At 36.6% G+C, this 19,290-nt stretch overlaps 5 protein-coding genes across 8 annotated transcripts; 3 read left to right on the top strand and 2 right to left on the bottom strand.

Annotated features, from left to right (window-relative positions):
* Positions 1 to 1,844: 1,844 nt before the first annotated feature.
* LOC104807302 (phosphatidylinositol/phosphatidylcholine transfer protein SFH1) lies at positions 1,845 to 5,625 on the bottom strand. Of its 2 annotated transcripts, XM_010532517.2 has the most exons (12): positions 5,538 to 5,625; positions 5,240 to 5,336; positions 4,829 to 5,078; positions 4,209 to 4,308; positions 3,861 to 4,127; positions 3,699 to 3,776; positions 3,472 to 3,623; positions 3,286 to 3,385; positions 2,964 to 3,183; positions 2,486 to 2,871; positions 2,308 to 2,379; positions 1,845 to 2,152 (listed from the first exon to the last, which is right to left on the bottom strand). In XM_010532517.2, the coding sequence occupies exons 2-12, from the start codon at positions 5,283 to 5,285 to the stop codon at positions 2,138 to 2,140; spliced, it is 1,686 nt and encodes a 561-aa protein (XP_010530819.1). In that variant the 5' UTR covers positions 5,286 to 5,336; positions 5,538 to 5,625; the 3' UTR covers positions 1,845 to 2,137. The 2 variants fall into 2 exon arrangements, with proteins under 2 accessions (XP_010530819.1, XP_010530818.1); XM_010532516.2 differs by lacking the exons at positions 4,829 to 5,078; positions 5,240 to 5,336; positions 5,538 to 5,625 and adding an exon at positions 4,477 to 4,721.
* Positions 5,626 to 6,658: 1,033 nt separating this feature from the next.
* LOC104807303 (bifunctional dihydrofolate reductase-thymidylate synthase 1-like) lies at positions 6,659 to 10,611 on the top strand. Of its 3 annotated transcripts, XR_770740.2 has the most exons (12): positions 6,659 to 6,961; positions 7,399 to 7,898; positions 7,984 to 8,365; positions 8,474 to 8,518; positions 8,647 to 8,712; positions 8,790 to 8,851; positions 8,942 to 9,016; positions 9,112 to 9,277; positions 9,378 to 9,501; positions 9,586 to 9,692; positions 9,809 to 9,989; positions 10,361 to 10,611. XR_770740.2 is itself a non-coding variant. In XM_010532518.1 (11 exons), exons 2-11 carry the CDS (start codon positions 7,486 to 7,488, stop codon positions 9,917 to 9,919), a joined length of 1,551 nt encoding a protein of 516 aa, XP_010530820.1. In that variant the 5' UTR covers positions 6,659 to 6,961; positions 7,399 to 7,485; the 3' UTR covers positions 9,920 to 10,350. The 3 variants fall into 3 exon arrangements, 2 of the variants coding, with proteins under 2 accessions (XP_010530820.1, XP_010530821.1); XM_010532518.1 differs by lacking the exon at positions 10,361 to 10,611 and having other exon boundaries at positions 9,809 to 10,350; XM_010532519.1 differs by lacking the exon at positions 10,361 to 10,611 and having other exon boundaries at positions 9,586 to 9,717; positions 9,809 to 9,900.
* A 1,697-nt stretch (positions 10,612 to 12,308) lies between these two features.
* Positions 12,309 to 13,358, bottom strand: LOC104807305. The gene has a single exon (XM_010532520.2). It carries the CDS (start codon positions 13,109 to 13,111, stop codon positions 12,446 to 12,448), a length of 666 nt encoding a protein of 221 aa, XP_010530822.1. The 5' UTR covers positions 13,112 to 13,358; the 3' UTR covers positions 12,309 to 12,445.
* Positions 13,359 to 15,930: 2,572 nt separating this feature from the next.
* LOC104807306 (40S ribosomal protein S25-3) lies at positions 15,931 to 17,413 on the top strand. Its single transcript, XM_010532521.1, has 4 exons — positions 15,931 to 16,030; positions 16,104 to 16,178; positions 16,339 to 16,473; positions 17,083 to 17,413. The coding sequence occupies exons 1-4, from the start codon at positions 16,028 to 16,030 to the stop codon at positions 17,194 to 17,196; spliced, it is 327 nt and encodes a 108-aa protein (XP_010530823.1). The 5' UTR covers positions 15,931 to 16,027; the 3' UTR covers positions 17,197 to 17,413.
* Positions 17,414 to 17,737: 324 nt separating this feature from the next.
* Positions 17,738 to 19,111, top strand: LOC104807307 (40S ribosomal protein S25-3-like). The gene is made up of 4 exons (XM_010532522.2): positions 17,738 to 17,847; positions 17,937 to 18,011; positions 18,193 to 18,327; positions 18,847 to 19,111. Exons 1-4 carry the CDS (start codon positions 17,845 to 17,847, stop codon positions 18,958 to 18,960), a joined length of 327 nt encoding a protein of 108 aa, XP_010530824.1. The 5' UTR covers positions 17,738 to 17,844; the 3' UTR covers positions 18,961 to 19,111.
* The last annotated feature ends 179 nt before the right edge of the window (positions 19,112 to 19,290 follow it).

The raw sequence follows: 19,290 nt of genomic DNA on the forward strand, positions 1-19,290 counted from the left end.
GCCGAGATTTAATACCGAGAGAGATCTCTAAAAGGAGAGAAAGAGAAGGGGGGAGGGGGGAGAGAGCGAGGGAGGGAGTGGGATTGTCTCGGAGACAGAATTTATAGAAGAAAAGGAAGGGCTCTTGCAACTTGACGATGAACAATTTTTTTTTTTTTTTGCTTTGGGATTCCCTTTTGGAGGAGATCCTCTCTCCTTCGAAAGAAGTCGAATATCTTTAAAAAGGAAAAATCTTGAAGACATTTTTCCGTGTTTGTGGAATTCTTGTGAAAAAACTTCACACTCCGAAAACCAAAAATGGGATTAACTGTGAACGTAGTTGTTGTAATTCTCATGTTTTCACCTTCCAAAACCTCGGTTTACATTGTAAAAAAATCTTAAATATAAATTATTTATATCGAGATTTCCAAAATTGGATGGTTAAACCGTTAAAAAATGAATTTCTTTTCCAATTCAAATTCAAATTCTGACTTGAAAAAGGATATTCACATGGATTTTTTCGATTTTTTTGAAAGATATAGTTGGAATAAAGATCCGATAAGTTTCTATATTATAAAAAAAATAATTCATTTTATATAAAATATATTGTAGTGACTCATTGTATATATATTTTTCTTTCGTTCTAAATGGGTACATTAGAACTTTTATGTTATTGTCTGATGTGCAGGAGAAAATAGTAATTATGAGTAAGAAGACACTAAAGCTGAATTAGTATTTTTAATAATTTATTATATTTTCTATTTTTATTCGGCAAATGTGCAAAGACTTGCCCATTTTCCAATACCATGTTTTTCACCAACCGGATGCTGGGCGGCTATTTTATAGATATAAAAAAAAAGTTAAAAGAATTTGAAATTTTAAAACTAAAATTACAAAAAGTTCTACTGGTAGGTATGGTTAACAGGAGATGCGTTTAACGAATCCCAACAAATAAAAATCATGTGACAAATAGAAAATTTATATTATTCGTATAAACAAAACACTATATGATTTTTTGTTTTTGTTTTTATATCTATTTTATAGAATATTATTCATGATGATGGTCCCTTACACTTTCACTTATTTCGCTTTCAACTTTTAATTATATTATTTGGTACGTACAATTATTATTATTTCTCACCTTTGACGAGGATGGCCTTGCAGGGTGTTTTGGGCATTTACGAGTGAAACAAGTTTTTACGTGGTTTATTAGGATGAATATTTGTGGTTTTAATATAGTGCTTTGATTGACTGATTTAAATATTTATTTTTGTTTTGTAAAGATTGAATATTTACTCATCTTTCATATCGATTTCGGAATTAATTTGATTTCGAATATAATTAATTGATTCAATCTAAATCAATTTTAGACGCTCTAGTCTGATCTAAATGGGCCATCATCATTTTGACCACCAAACTCCTAAATTGGCATGACAAACATTTGGTCCATTCGCTAATTATTGGACCGACCTCGATGTGATTATTTAAATGAAAAAATTCGTTTCCACATACGTTTCACTAGGGGTGGACACCGGTCCGGTACCCCTTTTTTAGGAAACCCGATCTCGGTCTCATCATCACAGGTTTTACGAAAAAATTATCTCATTCTTGGTTTCATGAGATCCGGATACCCCTAATCCGGGTTCAATGAGATTCTCAGTCTCGTACTCAGGAGTATCCGAATCTCATAAATAAATAATTCAAATATTCTATAATTTATAAAATTCAATAAAAATAACTTATACAACATTCAAAACTCGATTTTATACGTTAGAGAATATAGAAAATAATTAAATAAAATAAAAATATTTTAATAAATAATAAAATACCTTAGATAAATGTTATAAATATAAAGATATTTTTAATTTTTAATTAATATACCGGGTACCCGTTATGAGTTAATCGAAACCCGGACCCGGACCCGGGGGTCAAAAACTCGACCTCGTTAAACCCGGTCTCATCATCGTTAAAATCCGGGGTACCCTTTCTCCGGGTACTTGTTAAGCCAGGTACCCCAAACTCCCGGATTACGGGTTGAAACGCCCACCCCTACGTTTCGCCAACATCAGTTAATAATCTCGAGGCTCTCAATTATCAGCTTCTTGCTTTTGATCTTCTCGTCTCTAAGAACAAGATGCGTGCGTGTCTTTCCTCAGATTCAGAACCCGAAAAACTGGAAGAAGACGAAGAAGTGGAAACGAAGGGTTCAGGATCAAACAAGGAATATGTGTGGAAGAAGACAAAGAAGTTATGATATATGATATATATGATACATGATGTGCATGCATCTATGTATGTGTATATATGTGTGTATATGTCAATGCTCACCAGTTTCCTCTTCTTCTTCTTCTTCTTCTTCTCGATGTACTCAAGAATCTCCTTCAGAGCTTCGCCCAGAGCCTACGATCTCAGCACAGAAACAAAACGATACGTGACTTAATTGATCACTAGTGGGCATTATATGTATATATACACACATGCATCGTTCTGTATTGTGCTTAATCACCTTCTTAGTTTCAGACAAATCTTGCTCAAGCGCTTGAACACGGGTTAACGCAGCCTGGAGATTCTCCTCTTTCTCAGCTGAAACATCCGCTCGCTTCATGTCGAGAACCTTGCACTTGTCTTCCAACTCCGCCACGCGTTTCGCCATCAATATGTACTCGGAGCTCGACACCGGTTCCGGCTCTGGGAACTTAGCCAACTGGTTCTGCTTATTTTTTGTCGATTTTTCGTCGTGAACAGATGTTCCGTACAACACAGCCTCCGTGAGCTTGTGTGGCATGTGCTTGGATAGACGAACCATGGCCACAATGCCCATAAAAAATGCAACTACCCCTCCCGCAAGTAAACCCTCTCCTTTCTTCTGTGCCCCTCTCCTTACGTAACTGCCTGTGCACATGAAAAGGGGTGACAAGAACGAGGCAAGATTATTGCAGAACCGAACAAGAAACAATAATGTCTCAGAATCATAATATATATACCTTCGGAGACGGGAAAGTTGTCATCTTTCGGCTGTTTTTCGGGCCAAGCCATGTCCATTGGCCTGTCAACCGCTATTACGTGCTTCTCGCATTCATCGTTCACTGTTCTGTTCTTGTTTCCCTCTGGAATCTGTAACTTCTTCGATAATCTCAAGACCTTATTCGATAATTCAAGGGGAAAAGAAACTGTCGAGCACATGGCATCACTGTTTGCATCAGTCTGCTTCCAATTGAACATATGTAAGATGATCCTCGTAAAAGATTCGATTAAAATAGTTACACAGAGATATTTCGTTATCGAAGAGACTTGTCAAAACATTACCTTAAGATCCTCAGGAAGATTCCATGGACCTTTGTCTGAACGCATACAACCTCCTTTGTCTGCACAGCTGCAAGTGCCTCCGATGAAGGATGGCAGTTCACTGACACAAAACAAAAACATCAAGACTTCGTACAGTACTTCGAGTTTGCAAACTGAAGAATATGATTAAGTAGATTTCAATCTTACGTGGAATCGATGGCTTCAAGCAACTTGCTCTTGTAGTTGTTCCCAAGAACATGAATTTTTGTTGTGGTCTTCGGGTCTAGGAAGGATTTTACTGCACTCCACACGAGTCTGAACCCCGAACCCGCATTGATTATGTACATCCTGTTCAGTGTCTGCGAAAAAACCCTAATAAGTTTTCGCCATGTCTAGTTAATAATGATCCAAAACATATTTACTAGTAGTTTTACCTCGGGGTAGTTGTCGTTATCGATCTTGAGAATGCGTTGAAGAAGCTCTCTTGCAGATTTACTGAAGTTCTTGAGACCCTAATCGCGCAGAAAAAGCGTAAAGAGTTAACAATTCATAACATCCTTTTTTGGTATTTGATGCGGTGAATATACGTTAATTACCACGCCTTGAACGTCCAAAATCGCCGTGCTCTGATCAATGTGCTCATTGGCAGCGACTGAGCAAGCCGGGAACTTGATCTTGAATGTCCTCTCGAACTCTTTCACGTGGTATTTCACGTATCGGTCCATTGTCGTGACTTGCAAGAGCTTGTTAACGTCGATTTGGCCTAATCTCTCTATGTAAACCGGCCTTCCTTCCTTGTCGACGCCGTGATAGCCTTGTGGATAGTACTTGAGAACTTCGTCGATTTCTTTGAACTCGAAATCCTTCATTCACAACGAAAGCTCGATCGTCAAAAAGAATATTCACGGAAGGAGAGATTCCTCCGAGATTCTGTGAAGATTCACCTCTATGATTGAGTCGGCCCCGAAATCCTTCCTCCATTGAAGCATGTCAGCCCACATTTGCTTTGCCTTCCCAATCTCAAACTTTCTTGCCCTCAAGAATCTGTATATCATATAAATCGAAAACTTTGAGCCCGACGAACAAAGATGATAACTTTGACATCAAAATGCGTAAATTTCTGAAAATCTAGGCCCTCGAATCCGTGGACTTCTGTTCCTCAAAGAGTATATGAGATTCAATATATATCTTTCAAATGTAGAAGAAAATAACCTTAGCATCATGTGGAGATCGTCGTGTTTCGAGGGCAAGATCCCGTCCAAGACGAGGGCTTGGCGGAAAGAATCAAGAGACTGAAGTTCTTCTGCATCAATGTCGTCTTCGATTAGGGCTGTGATCACTCTGCTGTTGCTCCTCCTCGATTTCTTCTTGAAAGAGTTCTTGAACCTGTTGGAAGCGTTTATTGCCTTCTTCTTGAAGGAACAAATCCTCATTGTTCTCCTATCGTCCTCCTCCGGTATCTCTACATATAACATATATATATATATGGCTTACATTCTCTTGCAAGCATTCATAGTTAAAGCATATCTCATCTCTTTGATAAGCAAATGTAGAAGAAAATAACCTTAGCATCATGTGGAGATCGTCGTGTTTCGAGGGCAAGATCCCGTCCAAGACGAGGGCTTGGCGGAAAGAATCAAGAGACTGAAGTTCTTCTGCATCAATGTCGTCTTCGATTAGGGCTGTGATCACTCTGCTGTTGCTCCTCCTCGATTTCTTCTTGAAAGAGTTCTTGAACCTGTTGGAAGCGTTTATTGCCTTCTTCTTGAAGGAACAAATCCTCATTGTTCTCCTATCGTCCTCCTCCGGTATCTCTACATATAACATATATATATATATGGCTTACATTCTCTTGCAAGCATTCATAGTTAAAGCATATCTCATCTCTTTGATAAGCACCAATGTATGTATGTATGTATGTATGTATGTATGTATGTATGTATGTATGTATGTATGTATGTACGTACGTACGTACCGGGTTTTGTTTGTTGATCAAGAGGATCTGATTGGGTGTCTTCCATGGTGGTTGGATGGATGAAAGAACTCTTCGCCACTGCCAACGCCTACAAAGACTAATGTAATGCAAAGATTTCAGCACGAAACATATATGTTTTCATTGTATAACACAGAGCAGATGATCATTGAAAGTTTGAAATCATGAAGAAAGGATCAAGAGAAACAAGAAAATGGGATTTCCATGGAAGAATTAAGATGGAAACTCCTCTGTTTGGATGGTGAGAAAAAACCAGAGGGAAAATGCGAGAAAATTTTACCCTTAACTGTGGAGGAGAGGGCTCATTTGAAACTAAAGCATTGCAGAAAAGTCTCTGTTTGATTCCAACAAGCTATTGACTAAATAAAATGTGTGTGTCTTTTTTGAACATTCATTATAGACATGCATATACATATATACATGTATATATATACGCGTATGCCTTTTTGGCAAAGTGCTGAGCACTACTTTTCACATATAGATCATAAAAAAGCTGAGGAGATTTCATACTAATATCTTCAGATTATATACTGAATCACAACATAACTCGCCACATGATTTTATGAAACAAGAGGCACATAATCTTAATTAGCTCGCAATATTGTCTAATTAGTAACAATAAAAATAACAAATCCAAAAGGATTGTGTTGGCATAAATGAAGGCTGGATATGGCATGTCAACATCTCTCTTGGAGATACAAATTACAAAGTTTACAAAAAAAAAATATATAACTCAAACAACCAGCTATATATAGAGGCCAAGATTTCATTTGTTAATGGCATTAATTTTTTTTTTTATCTGATTAGTTTCGGTGTTAAGGATATCGATCAATATATCCGATTTGTCGGAAGAATAATTGATATATTTTACTATTACACCATCTTGCCTTTGTCACGTAAGAAAAGAGAAAATTGAAAAAAAAACTATATATCGAATTAATTTTATCTATAAAATTAAATAATAAATAAATGAAAAGATAAAAATAAATTAATTAAATAATTGCGGGTTCTCAAATCATTTGCGGGTTTGGATAGGGTCGGGATGTAAATCAATAATAACATAAGATTAAAAAAAATAAGAGTAGCTGAAATTAATTTTATTTTGAATAATTTTTATGTGTTTTTTTTAACGATAAAAACGTGAAATTACGATGTTTTATTGTTGTTTGGAGACGATAATTGTATGAATGATTCTTATTTTCTTATTTTGGTATTTGTTCATCTTAAAATCGCACACACACTGCAATTAAAGTACTAATATCATTGGGTATATTCGACGGATAAAAAGATTAAAGTATTAGTATTGGATAATGTAATTAATTATCCGCCAATTTGTCTTTTCTATTGCTTTATATATATATATATATACATGAAAAAGAAAGCAGCGATTTGACCGTAGAGCCGCGTCCCTTTGAGACTTTGGGTTTCTTGCGAGTATTTGTTGCGAATTGGCGATTGCCACTTTCTCCCGCTCATCCTCATCTCTCTTCCCTTTTCAATCACAAAAAAGGGAAAAAAAATAAAAGAAAGGCATCTGGGTGTAGGAAAAAAGGGTTTTTTTAAGCTAAGCGAAGTTTGAAACCTACCCACTCGGTTTTTCGTTCTGATTTCGCTTGAAATCCCGTGTTTTCGGACTGGGATTTTGTTTTCTTTTCTGGGTTTTTGCATAAACTGTCGAAGATTCTTCCTTTCGCCTTCAAATCGGTGAGTGCTGTTCATGTCTTCGTCGCATTTTGTTTGATTTTCGTCTACTGCCGTGCGTTTTCGCTCTCTTGTGCCCTTGGGATTGTTTTGTGGCTAGATTGATGCATCGGGAGTTGAATGCTTGCTGTAATTTTTTATTATCTCACCTTTATTTAGTCCTCATGAGAATCTGTGGTTATCAGATACTCTCAGTTCGATTCTTAGAGAGAAAATCTTGATTTTGCTTTGACAATTTGTTGTGTTTTCCCTCAGGAATTGCTGAGCTCGTGTTTGGGTTTAGAGTAGTTTTCGTGAGAGTTAGAAACTTGTAGTCACGTAGATGGTCCGTTTGATCCGCTTACTAGAGATTCGAGTTGTTTTTCTGTCTGCTTTGATGTGATTGTCTGAATTCTGTTACAATTCTCGTTAACATTTGTGTTTTCTTATGTATATCTCAGGCTCTGCTGCCTTTGTCCCAAAGGTGGCTCAGTCATTTCCGTCCAAAGCCGTTCTCTGCAAACTTCTTTAGGGTTTTGGTTTCAACCATGGCGACTGGTCTCAATGGCAATGTTACAGTGGCATCAGATCCGCAGAGAACTTACCAAGTTGTGGTAGCTGCAACAAGGGAAATGGGTATTGGTAAAGATGGGAAACTGCCCTGGAGTTTGCCTACTGATCTCAGATACTTTAAGGACATAACTCTGACAACGTCGGATTCCGCAAAGAAGAATGCCGTCGTGATGGGTAGGAAAACGTGGGAATCGATCCCCATGAAATATCGACCACTCTCTGGCCGCCTTAACGTTGTTCTCACTCGTTCAGGCGGTTTTGATATAGCCAACACCGAGAATGTTTTAACCTGCAGTAGCATAGATTCTGCTCTGGATTTATTAGCTGCACCTCCGTATTGTCTGTCCATCGAGAGGGTGTTTGTTATAGGAGGCGGTGATATATTGAGGTGAGTGTTATTTTCTCAAGTCTTTTTGCTGGGATTAGCTCTTTTCTCGATTGCATCATTGTCACTGATCATTGTTGTAATGTAGGGAAGCACTGAATAGGCCTAGCTGTGACGCCATCCACTTAACTGAGATTGATGCTAGTATTGACTGTGATACGTTTATACCCCCGATCGACTCTTCTGTATATCAGCCTTGGTACTCATCGTATCCGATAACTGAAAATGGAATTCGATTTTGCTTCACGACTTATGTTCGTGTAAGGAGTTCTTCAGTTGAATCATATGATCAAAGTGATGGATCAGAGGCCCCCAAATTTGATGTGAAAAGGTTCTCTTTCCTTCCCAAGATGGTTTTTGACCGGCATGAGGAATTCCTGTACTTGAATCTTGTTCAAGACATCATATCGACTGGAAACCTGAAAGACGATAGGACGGGGACCGGCACACTATCAAAATTTGGCTGCCAGGTGATGTTAAACCTTTTCTTTTTTCGTGTTCGGAGTTTTTTGTTCAGTTTGGGTTTTCTCTGCTTGATTATGAAGAATGCTAATCTCCCTTTTCCTCTGTAACCACAGATGAGATTCAATCTACGCAGGAACTTTCCACTTCTGACTACTAAGGTATGGTCGCTTTTCTTGTCAGGTGGTTCTGTGCTTCATCCCAATTCAATGGAAGTTACATTTCCGTGTTATATGCATATATTGATCATGTCCGGGCTTATATTATTTCCCTGTATCTTCTTTTGTAGAGAGTGTTCTGGAGAGGTGTTGTCGAGGAACTTCTATGGTTCATAAGTGGCTCAACAAATGCCAAGGTAATAAAAAGATTCTTCACCATCCTTCAAGGTACAAGGCCATTACAAGTTTTCTGAGAAGCTAATATCAATGGCAGGTGCTACAAGAAAAGGGCATCCATATATGGGATGGGAATGCGTCACGAGACTATCTTGACAGGCAAGCTTTGAATTGACATTACATTTTTCAAGGAATTGGAAGTTTCATTTCGTCTTCTTTTGTAGCTGATACTCGCAAATCTTTATTCAGTACTGGCCTTACCGAGAGAGAGGAAGGTGACCTTGGACCCATATATGGATTTCAATGGAGACACTTTGGTGCTAGGTCGGTAGATCTTTCTATATCTCCGTGTTTTCAATTCACTATGGATGCTTGGATGAAAGGGTTCGCTATGAATTTCTTTATTTTTTTTTTCTCAGGTACACCAATATGCATGCTGATTATACAGGGCAAGGGTTTGATCAGCTGTTAGACGTTATCGATAAGATCAAGAATAAGCCTAATGATCGAAGGATTATATTATCTGCTTGGAATCCTTCTGACCTCAAGTTGATGGCACTTCCTCCATGCCACATGTTTGCGCAGGTTAAGTACATATATAACATTTTTCGCATTCTAAATTCTTGTGCAGTGAGTTTGAGTTTGTTTCTATTTACGGGTTTACCCTTTTTTCCAATCCTCGCAGTTCTATGTCGCAAATGGGGAACTGTCATGTCAAATGTATCAGCGTTCAGCTGACATGGGCCTCGGTGTACCATTCAACATTGCTTCATACTCTCTCCTTACGTGCATTATCGCTCATGCGTGTGGTATGTGGCGCTCTTTACAATCAGATAACAGGTTTCTTGATTCAATTCCGCTTAAAAGATAGAATTTTCATGATGTTTCTGCAGAGCTTGTTCCCGGTGATTTCATCCATGTTATCGGGGATTCTCATGTTTACCAAACTCATGTCAGGCCTCTGCAAGAACAGCTTCAGAACCCGCCAAAGCCCTTTCCTGTCAGTATCTGATCATGTTTACTCGGTGATCATCATGAACAGAACTTAGTTTTCTGAGAAAGATTAGCTCGATATTTAACTCCTTTTTTGTGTGTGTGTGTGTGTTTCGTTCACAGATTTTGAAGATAAACCCCGAGAAAAAGGACATAGATTCTTTCGTACCGGCTGACTTCGAGCTCATAGGCTATGATCCTCACAAGAAGATAGAAATGAAAATGGCGGTTTAGTCTTCCTCCATTACCTTGTAACAAGAGAAACTTGTAAGATTCTTGGAAATGGCCATCACCCATATTGGAGGTAACTTCCATGACCCAAAGATCATTCAAATCTCAAGCCTTCTTTTTGTGATTTGGGATTTGGGAAGATGGATTCACTGATTTAGTCGAATGAAATTGAAGTCAAACGAGATTTGTGGTAGTAATGGCTCTCTGGTGAATTGAAGATACTATCATTAGCATACAACCGGGGTTTGAATCCTCTAGTTCCACAGGAGCTTTTTGCTTTATTTTGGTGGCTCTAGGGTGATTTAGGGTTTTTTTTTTTTAAATTTTTATTGTTGGATTTTTTTTTTCTCATTGCATTTTCATTTTCTAGAACAAGGAGTGATTGTTATCCTTGTAATGATTTTCTTCAGTTTATGAGGATTTTTTAAAAAATATGGTGTGCAGGCTTGCTCGAATTGAGAATTCGCAGGTAAATGTTTTTTTTTAATTGGCTTGTTTATGGATATTAACTGAAGATTCTAGTTGATTTTGGTAAATAACGGATGGGTGAAATAAAGATTCTCGCTGATGTCTCTGTCTAGAGAGGGGAAAAGATGCTTTATGCTCTTTTACCTAAATGGACATGACGTTCTGCTGGGATTAGATTCCGTTTTCTCATTTTGTATGTGATTTTGGTGGTAGTAAATATCTTATAAAAAAATCCTCTACTTCATTACATTATATTTTATAATGATGTATATATATAGATGATTTGCATATTTGTGATGAGGGAGAGAATGTTCAAATTCAGAATATCGTTATACGATTTTAATTACAGATTTTTTTTTTTGCAATGATGTAAATAGAGAGACAATTTCAACAAAAAAAAAATAGAGAGAAAAAATGTATTTTAAAAAAGTTGAAGTGGAGATGTTATAAAGTAAATTAGAATAAATTATTATCTAATTATGTAACTACAATTTGTTGAAATTTCATATATATCAAGAGTGAAGCTCCCCTATTTTTATTTACAATTTTCGGTGCCGGCTCATTTTTTTTCCCTAGGTCGTGTTATATTTTATTGCAAAATACAATTTTGATAAAAAAAAAAATTAAACAAAGTTCGAATTTCTATGACAGATAAAAAGGACTTTCACATGTCTTGGTTGAATTGGTTGGAATGTAAGATTCGGATTTTACATGTACACATGCATGTGTGTGTGTGTATATATATATATATATATTATATATATGCGCGCTAACGCACATGTAACTATTATTTATTCCGACAAATATGTTCGACAGTTGTATGACACTCTCCACGTGTTTTCATATTCTGTTATAAGTTCCATTGGCGTATTTGTCATCGAGAGGACATCTACTGCTCTCCGTCACCCTTCCAAATATTTGTTTCCCAGTTGCAGATAGCATCTATATATATATATATATATATATATGAATTCAGTTCATGAATCACGTACTAAACCCATCAATTTTTAAGTATTATAATGTTCCTTATATGTATTTTAATCATTGTTACAGATATTAAATAAATATGACAACAATGTTAACAAAAATAGATTTCAAACATTATATGTTATTATATCTCCACTATCGCAATCGTTTAACGAAGTTTATGCCCTTAATCCTACCCCAAAATTCGGAACTTTGATTATGTATATTCACTGATTTTAAATATGTTTATAAATTTCTTCTTCTTTTTTCTTCTAAAAACTATGAATTAAACGTAGGTTATATTATAATCTAATGGCCAAACAGTGTCTTAGAATTAATAAAAGTAATATTTTATTTTCATACATCCCATCACCTTTTTCCTAAAAATTACGCTTTCTACGTAAGAAATTTCTAGATTACCCTCATCCGAATATTCTAATAGTAAATTTACATGCTAATATAATTATTATAAATAAGGAAAATTTACGGTTAAAATATTCGTGGTGAGAACAAAATCAATGGCGATATATAGTACAAATTCCATTTTCTATGATGCCATAATTCCCTTTTCCCTGATGCCATAATATTCCTTTTTTATTATCCATAAATCTACAAAATAACGATATACAACCAATAAACAATTAAATGCTTTTCATAAATGAAGAAAATAAATAAATAATTATGTGTCCTCCTATGGTTTGTCGACAAATGGCACCAAAATTGCGAAGAATCTATTGATTACACTAACTAATCGCACCTATTAGATTTAAATCCTAGCTAGTTTAACGTTGTGAACCCTTGATGTAATATCTTAATCTCTGATAATATTCGTAAAATCTAATGAGAATTAAATTCTAGTTATGGTTTAGTTATTAATTTAAAATGACAAAAACTACTCGTTTAAATTCATCGCGGCATATTAATTATTAAATTATTTTCTTAAAAACGACAACAAAAATAGTCGTTGAAATAACTGTGCGGACTTTTCAATATACACGGCCTTGAAAAAGTTACAAAGGGTAATTAGTAATGTTTTTTTTTTAAAAAAAGTGAAAAAAAAGTAAAGAAAAGTTTATATTCACTGATGAAGCGACACTAAATTACAAAGTGTTCTTCATCCTTCTGAAACCTCTTCTGCCTCGCAATGAAAGCTTCGATCTTGTCCCTAAACTCTTCATTGCTCATACCGTCTTCTGGGTACGAACACTTCACCAGCTCCTTGTCGGAATCACAGATCCTCAGATACTTGTCCGATTCGTACCTCTTCAGTTTCCCGCCACGTGCCTCCGGTTTCACTGCCTCGAAAGATTTCTCCGACTGAATTCTCCTGCAGATTCGCTCGACCCTTTTCTCTTCGACCAATCTCCTCTCTTCTCCCCTCTTATTGATCTCGTAACGTTCCATTTCGGATCTCTTCTCGCTTTTTTTGATGAGCTCTTGATAAACATCGACCATTGCCGCTGTGTTTGAAGGGTCATGACCACCCGAGTAACGCCCTGATTTCGCGAAGAGAGTGATCACTATCGCGTTCCCGAGAACGAACACGAACCTCGGGCTCACGAGGAAAACGGCGGCTTCCCGGAAAGCGTCGCCGGAGAATTTGACGGCCACCGGAATCCGGAAGTAGAGCTTCGAGACCAATACAAGAAGAAGAAGGAGTTCAATGAGCCGGAACAAGCTCGTGAAGGCCCGCATCGACGTGAAGTTCGTGACTTTTCTCGATTTCTCCAGCTTTATGTGGTGAAACTGAATCGAATCCATCGGGAAATGTGTCGGACGCAAAGGGTTTCTGTTTAATCGAAAGAGACGAGTTTTGGGAACAAGAAGCGAGAAGCAGTGAGTGTTGCTCTCAAGAGAGAAAACAGAGGAACGATGATATCCATATTGGATGATGAGAAGAGACAAAACAGAGCAGTCTGTTTCATGGGGACAGAATAGGAACAAAACAGAGCACTCTGTTTTTTGTTTTGTTGTGAGGGTTGGTTTGCTTAAGTTTAATATTTATAGACCGGAATATTTGTAATATTATTAATTTAAAACATATGAATGATTCCTTGCATTATTATATATCTCGAGGACTTTTATTTGGAAAAATAGGCAAAATGGTGGTATTTATGAACAACATTATTGCAGTTTTATTCTTGAGAATTGTTCTCACTGTTTCCAAAGCGGGTATTGCCATTCCCCCCTGCCCATGTCCAATTAGGCAATTATCACGCACTCCATGTATTTTCTTTTGTGTACATTAATTACATTATAATTTAATTTTTTTTTTATAACGGAGAACTCCTAACTGCTACCATTCAGGCACGCTGACTAGATAAACCTCCGATCCGGGAACAGCCTTTGTATATAGATCATATAAACCCTGAAATTATCTCTCTCCCCACCAGTCAAGAATCGAACATAGAAAACTTATTTTGATTACATGCGGTAGAAATTAATCTGAATCATAGCAGTATTTCTTTTATGTCATGAGAGGAACTTTGGAATATAGATTTAAAAAAAAAATTTATATTCAATCCAAGAATCGTTACAATATGAACGTATTAATTTTTTTTCATTTAAAATATGGATTTCTATACTCGAAGGAATAGAACAATGACAACTTAGTTTTTTTTTATAAACCGGGAGTTTTTCGAACCTTTGGTCCGACTACATCTCTCAGGAGATCGGAAAACCCAGATGAATACTCCTTCCCACGCTTGGGTTTAAACCCAGGGAGAGCATGGTTTGAACCCATAATAACAACTTAGTTGTTTTAACAAGAACGTTGTATGCCCGATTGTAGCTTGCATGCAACTAGAAAAAAATTTAAAAATTAAAAATCAAAAATCGAAAAAATATTAATTTCTTGTATGAATTTATAGGTTATCAAATCCAGATTTTCTTAGTTTAGGGGCAAGACGCTCTTACACTAAATTAACTTATTTTATACTTGTTTTAAAAAAAATTCTAGTTCGAAATAAAGTCGATTGTTATAATTTATTACTGATTTGTTTGATTGTTAATCCGATTGTTATAATTGTCATACACCTAGGAATCTACGTGGAGCTAAATATCTAGATATTTATGTTTCCAAACAATCAAAAATAGAAATTACCCAGATTTTATGTGAAAAGATTTGTAGATAAGTTTTGAAATGGGGGAATATAGCCATCGATGTGTGATGTGATGGGCAATTAGGTGGAAGAATATGTCCATGATGTATATTTACATCACACAATAACATCATAGTAACTTATAATTAAACATTTTAAAAGAAATCGTAATATACAATAAAAGTTTGGAAAAAATGACAATACATATATATATATATATATAAGGGTAAATATCATCCAAACTACACTGAAAATCCCAGGAAAAAAATATAATTAGTTCCATTTTTGAGATATACAATGTCTCTTTACATATTGATCAATAATATTAGCATATTAAACGACGATTCTTAATTTTCGAGAGAAATGGGAAATCCACGTGGCAGATACGTAACACAATGGAAAGTAACTTCCTTCTTCACTAAGACATAAGCGGAGACAGAGACACTCAGAACTTTATATGCCTTTTTTTACATTTCTTTTTCCCATTATTCTCAAATCTCTTTTTTTTTTTTTTTACCCCACCTGACCTTTCAAGATAAAGCAATAAACTTCATCGCTTTTTCTTATTTTTGGATAATATTTATATCTAATTCAAATTAGATATATCTGATTCGTTCAATAATAAGCAGTTTGTATCTGAATTTATTTTAATACAAATCAAACGCATGCGTTCTTAAACTCGCTATCCGCTATCAAATATTAAAAGTGGAATATTTATAAAAAAAAATCCGCTATCAATAATAAGCAGTTAGAGAAAAACAAAATAAAAAGAGACATAAATCGTATTATAGCCTATTGATCCCTAAATAATGCACCTTTTCGTCCACTGTTTAATTTATGGACGATTTGCACACTTGAAGAACCCCAACCAAAAATAAATATTTACTCAGTAATTTTGGGGGAAAAACTTATTAGAAGAATGTGTGTCTCGTCATTATGCTTGTGAATCTCAGCATGCTTTCTGTTAGTACAAACCGCCCTTTATTAGTCTAAAAAGAAGTTTTTTTTGCGCATTTATAATTTAGAAAATACAATTTCAACAAAAAAAAAATTATTTTCTGTTTTTTCTAACAATATTATTAAATAAATACCATTACTAAAAAATTAAAATGATAAAAATATATAAAACCTAAAACGTAACAAAAAACTTTAAATTAATTACGAGGAAAAAATGAAATTAACCAAGGTTTCATACCAAGTTAGTGGATATGTCGAGTCGGAGGTTTATCCGTTATCAAAAAAAAAAGTTAGTGGAAACGGATATCGGTTTGGATTTTGTTTATTTTTTGGATTGAATACGAATAATGATTGGTTGGATAATAATAAATAAATAAAAAGTTTGTTTGAACCGCAGTAAAAAAATAATTTGAATTTGAATTTTATTGGGTTTTCTAGGTTTTCATAATAATCTATAAACACGTCACCAATCGTTTCGGGCCTTTGGGTCGAAATCTTAACGGGCCTCTGATTAAAAAGACAGGGCCTTTACCCTCTAGGGTTTTTCTCAATTCCAGTTTTCTTCCTGCGAGTGCGCCGCTGCTCTCCTCTCCTCTCCTCTCTCTCGCGTCCAGTTCCAATGGTGAGTGCTCTCTCTCTCTCCCAATTCATCTCTATTTCTGTTATCTAATTAGGGTTTTTGTGCGTGATACCAGGCACCGAAGAAGGACAAAGCTCCCCCGCCGTCATCTAAACCCGCTAAATCCGGCGGAGGCAAGCAAAAGAAGAAGGTCGCTTTCTTAAATCCTTACGCTTATGTCTCGTTTGTATATGGATCGGAGTAAAAACATGTGCATGGGTTAATTTGATCTGGGTTTAGGCCTGATTCGCTTTTTATTTCAGTTTCTTACGGAATCTGTGGGTTTTGGTTTCGTCGTTTTGTTTGAACAGAAGTGGAGCAAGGGAAAACAGAAGGAGAAGGTGAACAATATGGTTCTGTTCGATCAGGCAACTTACGACAAGCTTCTGTCTGAAGCTCCCAAGTTCAAATTGATCACTCCTTCTATTCTCTCTGATCGTTTGAGGGTACATTTCTTTTGCTCTTTCTGTTTGAAAGTTTCCATCTTTTATTCAAAATTCTTCGATTTGGATTTTGTTTCTGTTTTTATCAAGTCTTATTCCATATGATCGTCGGGTTAGAAGTGTTTTGGTATTTAGTTTGGATCGGTGTTAGACAATGTCGGGTTACTATTTCCAAACTTGATCATTGGCATTCAAGTTAACAGTGAAGGGTCTACTTGCCTATTCTGGTTTTAGAAATCCAAATTTCATAACTTTGATTCTTATTGTGTTGGCTGTAGTGTTGATAAGTCAGCTATTTGAGATCAGGATCTTGAGGATTCTAATTAGTCCCCTACAGAAATACTTTCCAAAATCAACCATGAACTGCTCGAGTTTATGTCATGTTGGATATCAGAATAACTCGCTGATTTGTGATGGGTTTAGGGTTTAGAGACTTCTGAAATATGAGTATACTTGGGCACTTCTGAAACTTCCTGTTGAATTACCTTTTCGTGCTTTTTTTAGTGTCTATCAAGTTTGATATGCTCAAGAAAATGATTGATCCGGATCTTGATTCCTTTCTATAACCCATTGAGATTCACCAGTTTCCTGACACATTCTCACGTTTTTCAGATCAACGGATCACTCGCTAGGAAAGCGATCAGAGAGTTGATGGCTAGGGGATCGATAAGGATGGTCTCTGCTCACTCGAGCCAGCAGATCTACACCAGGGCAACCCACAACTAGTTTCCTTTTTACATCCCTTGTCATGTGTTTTTTTTTATCTTTTCTTGTTGAATGTGCTTCTGAATTCTTGATTCAAAAGTTTTGGAATTTGGTTCAAACTGCTTTCAACCAAGACACTGTAGAATCCATGAAGGGCTTGATCCTTTTAGACTGTGATCGAAACGGTTATGCTGTTGAACACTTGACGTGGTTTAATCCTAATGCTTGTTACACTGAACCTTTCGTGTGAAAATATTTTGAAAGATATATAACTAATGCATGCTGTACTTAGAAGTTAGAAAATTAACTTGCTGCCTTATGTTCGTTCCTTCAAGAACTTCACTGCCACGTCAAGGAATGCACCAAAAGACATGCTTTAGCGATTGATGAAGTAGACCAGATGTGGACATGGTGTGATTAATCATGGTGGGGGACTGAACCGCGAGAAAGACGGGGCGCTTACCGTCATATCGAAATGTAGGGGTGGTTTTAGATGTTTGAATAAAGTGTATGGTGTTTTCATAAATATCTAATTTTATAGGCCCTTTATATAAAAACAATAAAAGCCTGTTAAAAGAAAACATTCTCAGCAGGCTACAAAAGCTTTAGGGTTTTTGTATCCTGGTTTGAGCTTCGTCATCGTTTCGCGCCGCTCCTCTCACAGAACCAATGGTGGGTGCTCTCTCTCTCGCTCTCGCGCTCGCGCTCTCTCTCTCTCTCTGCGCGTTGATCTAATTAGGGTTTTGTGTGCTTGACTACAGGCACCGAAGAAGGACAAAGCTCCGCCGCCATCATCTAAGCCCGCTAAATCCGGCGGAGGCAAGCAGAAGAAGAAGGTCACTCCCTCAAACCCTAACTCTTGTTTCGCATTTACATAATATATTGGCTGTGAATAGTTTTCAATCGTGTAATGCTGCCTGATTTGATCTGGGTATAGCTGGGATTTGCTTCTCTTGCTGTTTCTTATGGAAATCTGTGGTTTTTGGTTTCGATATTTTCGTTATTTTGTATGAACAGAAGTGGAGCAAGGGAAAGCAAAAGGAGAAGGTGAACAACATGGTTCTGTTTGATCAGGCAACTTACGACAAGCTTTTGTCTGAGGCTCCAAAGTTCAAACTGATCACTCCTTCTATTCTCTCTGACCGTTTGAGGGTACTTATATTCTTCTCGTTCGATGTTAAAGTTTGGATCTTTTTTAGTACATGATAGTTGTTGTTTTGGTTTAAACATTAATCTGTCTGCTCAATGATGTGGGATTAGGATTACATTAGCTGTAATTGGGTTCTTAGGGATAATTTGTGAACAAAAAACTCTACCATTTTGTGCTTATCCGCCACTAATTTAGGTGGGTCTCCATTGGACTTTAGACGACTCACCAATAAAGTTTGGATCTTTTTTGTTACCGAAATTAGGCATGCTTTCATTTGCAATCCCTTGTGTGCAGTGTTTGTGTTTTGGTTTTATCATTGAAAACTCCGCTAGATGATTCTGGATTAGGATCTCGGTAGCTGTAACTGGTTCTGTAGTGATAGTTTGGGGAACAGGGTTTGAATATTTTGTGATTCTTCACCATTTGTTGAGCCGTAAGGTCTATTCAATCATTTTGACTTTACCAACTCGTTATATATATGATCTTCCACTCGTTTCATCCCACAATTTGTCGAGTTTCAGATCAACGGATCGCTTGCGAGGAAAGCGATAAGAGAACTGATGTCTCGAGGATCGATCAGGATGGTGTCTGCTCATTCAAGCCAGCAGATCTACACCAGGGCCACGCACAACTAGTCTCCTTCTCTTTTGTTTTCTTGATCTATTTCTGGTTTGTCTAATGTATCTCTGAGGTCATGACTCGTGTGTTTAGATGATGATGATGGTCATTTTTTTTTCTTTGAATCTGTAGACTTTTCTCCAATGCTTTTCTTTATTTACAAGTCTACATGCCCTTTTCATCCCAACAAAGATTGTTGGTTCTAAACCTTTTATTGGTCTCACCAGTTGGGTACCCGAGCTCTGGCCATACCCGGAGTATCCGAAACTCGAGTACCTGATCCCCATCAGACCAAGACCCGGTATTGTCACTGAAAAACCGGAAACGCGAAAGGGCAAAACTGAAAC

Source organism: Tarenaya hassleriana, unplaced genomic scaffold (genome assembly GCF_000463585.1).
Source record: "Tarenaya hassleriana unplaced genomic scaffold, ASM46358v1 Cleome13, whole genome shotgun sequence".
Lineage (NCBI taxonomy): Eukaryota > Viridiplantae > Streptophyta > Magnoliopsida > Brassicales > Cleomaceae > Tarenaya > Tarenaya hassleriana.

Coding starts and splice junctions, on each gene's coding strand:
- LOC104807303 (XM_010532518.1), top strand. CDS start 7,486: ATGGCGACTGGTCTCAATGGCAATGTTACAGTGGCATCAGATCCGCAG. Junction 8,519..8,646: donor TTCCACTTCTGACTACTAAG/GTATGGTCGCTT, acceptor CTTCTTTTGTAG/AGAGTGTTCTGGAGAGGTGT. Junction 8,713..8,789: donor GTGGCTCAACAAATGCCAAG/GTAATAAAAAGA, acceptor TATCAATGGCAG/GTGCTACAAGAAAAGGGCAT.
- LOC104807302 (XM_010532517.2), bottom strand. CDS start 5,285: ATGGAAGACACCCAATCAGATCCTCTTGATCAACAAACAAAACCCG. Junction 5,079..5,239: donor TGATCAACAAACAAAACCCG/GTACGTACGTAC, acceptor TGTTATATGTAG/AGATACCGGAGGAGGACGAT. Junction 4,309..4,828: donor GATCTCCACATGATGCTAAG/GTTATTTTCTTC, acceptor TATGATATACAG/ATTCTTGAGGGCAAGAAAGT.
- LOC104807305 (XM_010532520.2), bottom strand. CDS start 13,111: ATGGATTCGATTCAGTTTCACCACATAAAGCTGGAGAAATCGAGAAAA.
- LOC104807307 (XM_010532522.2), top strand. Junction 18,012..18,192: donor GAGGCAAGCAGAAGAAGAAG/GTCACTCCCTCA, acceptor TTGTATGAACAG/AAGTGGAGCAAGGGAAAGCA. Junction 18,328..18,846: donor TTCTCTCTGACCGTTTGAGG/GTACTTATATTC, acceptor GTCGAGTTTCAG/ATCAACGGATCGCTTGCGAG.
- LOC104807306 (XM_010532521.1), top strand. Junction 16,179..16,338: donor GAGGCAAGCAAAAGAAGAAG/GTCGCTTTCTTA, acceptor TTGTTTGAACAG/AAGTGGAGCAAGGGAAAACA. Junction 16,474..17,082: donor TTCTCTCTGATCGTTTGAGG/GTACATTTCTTT, acceptor CACGTTTTTCAG/ATCAACGGATCACTCGCTAG.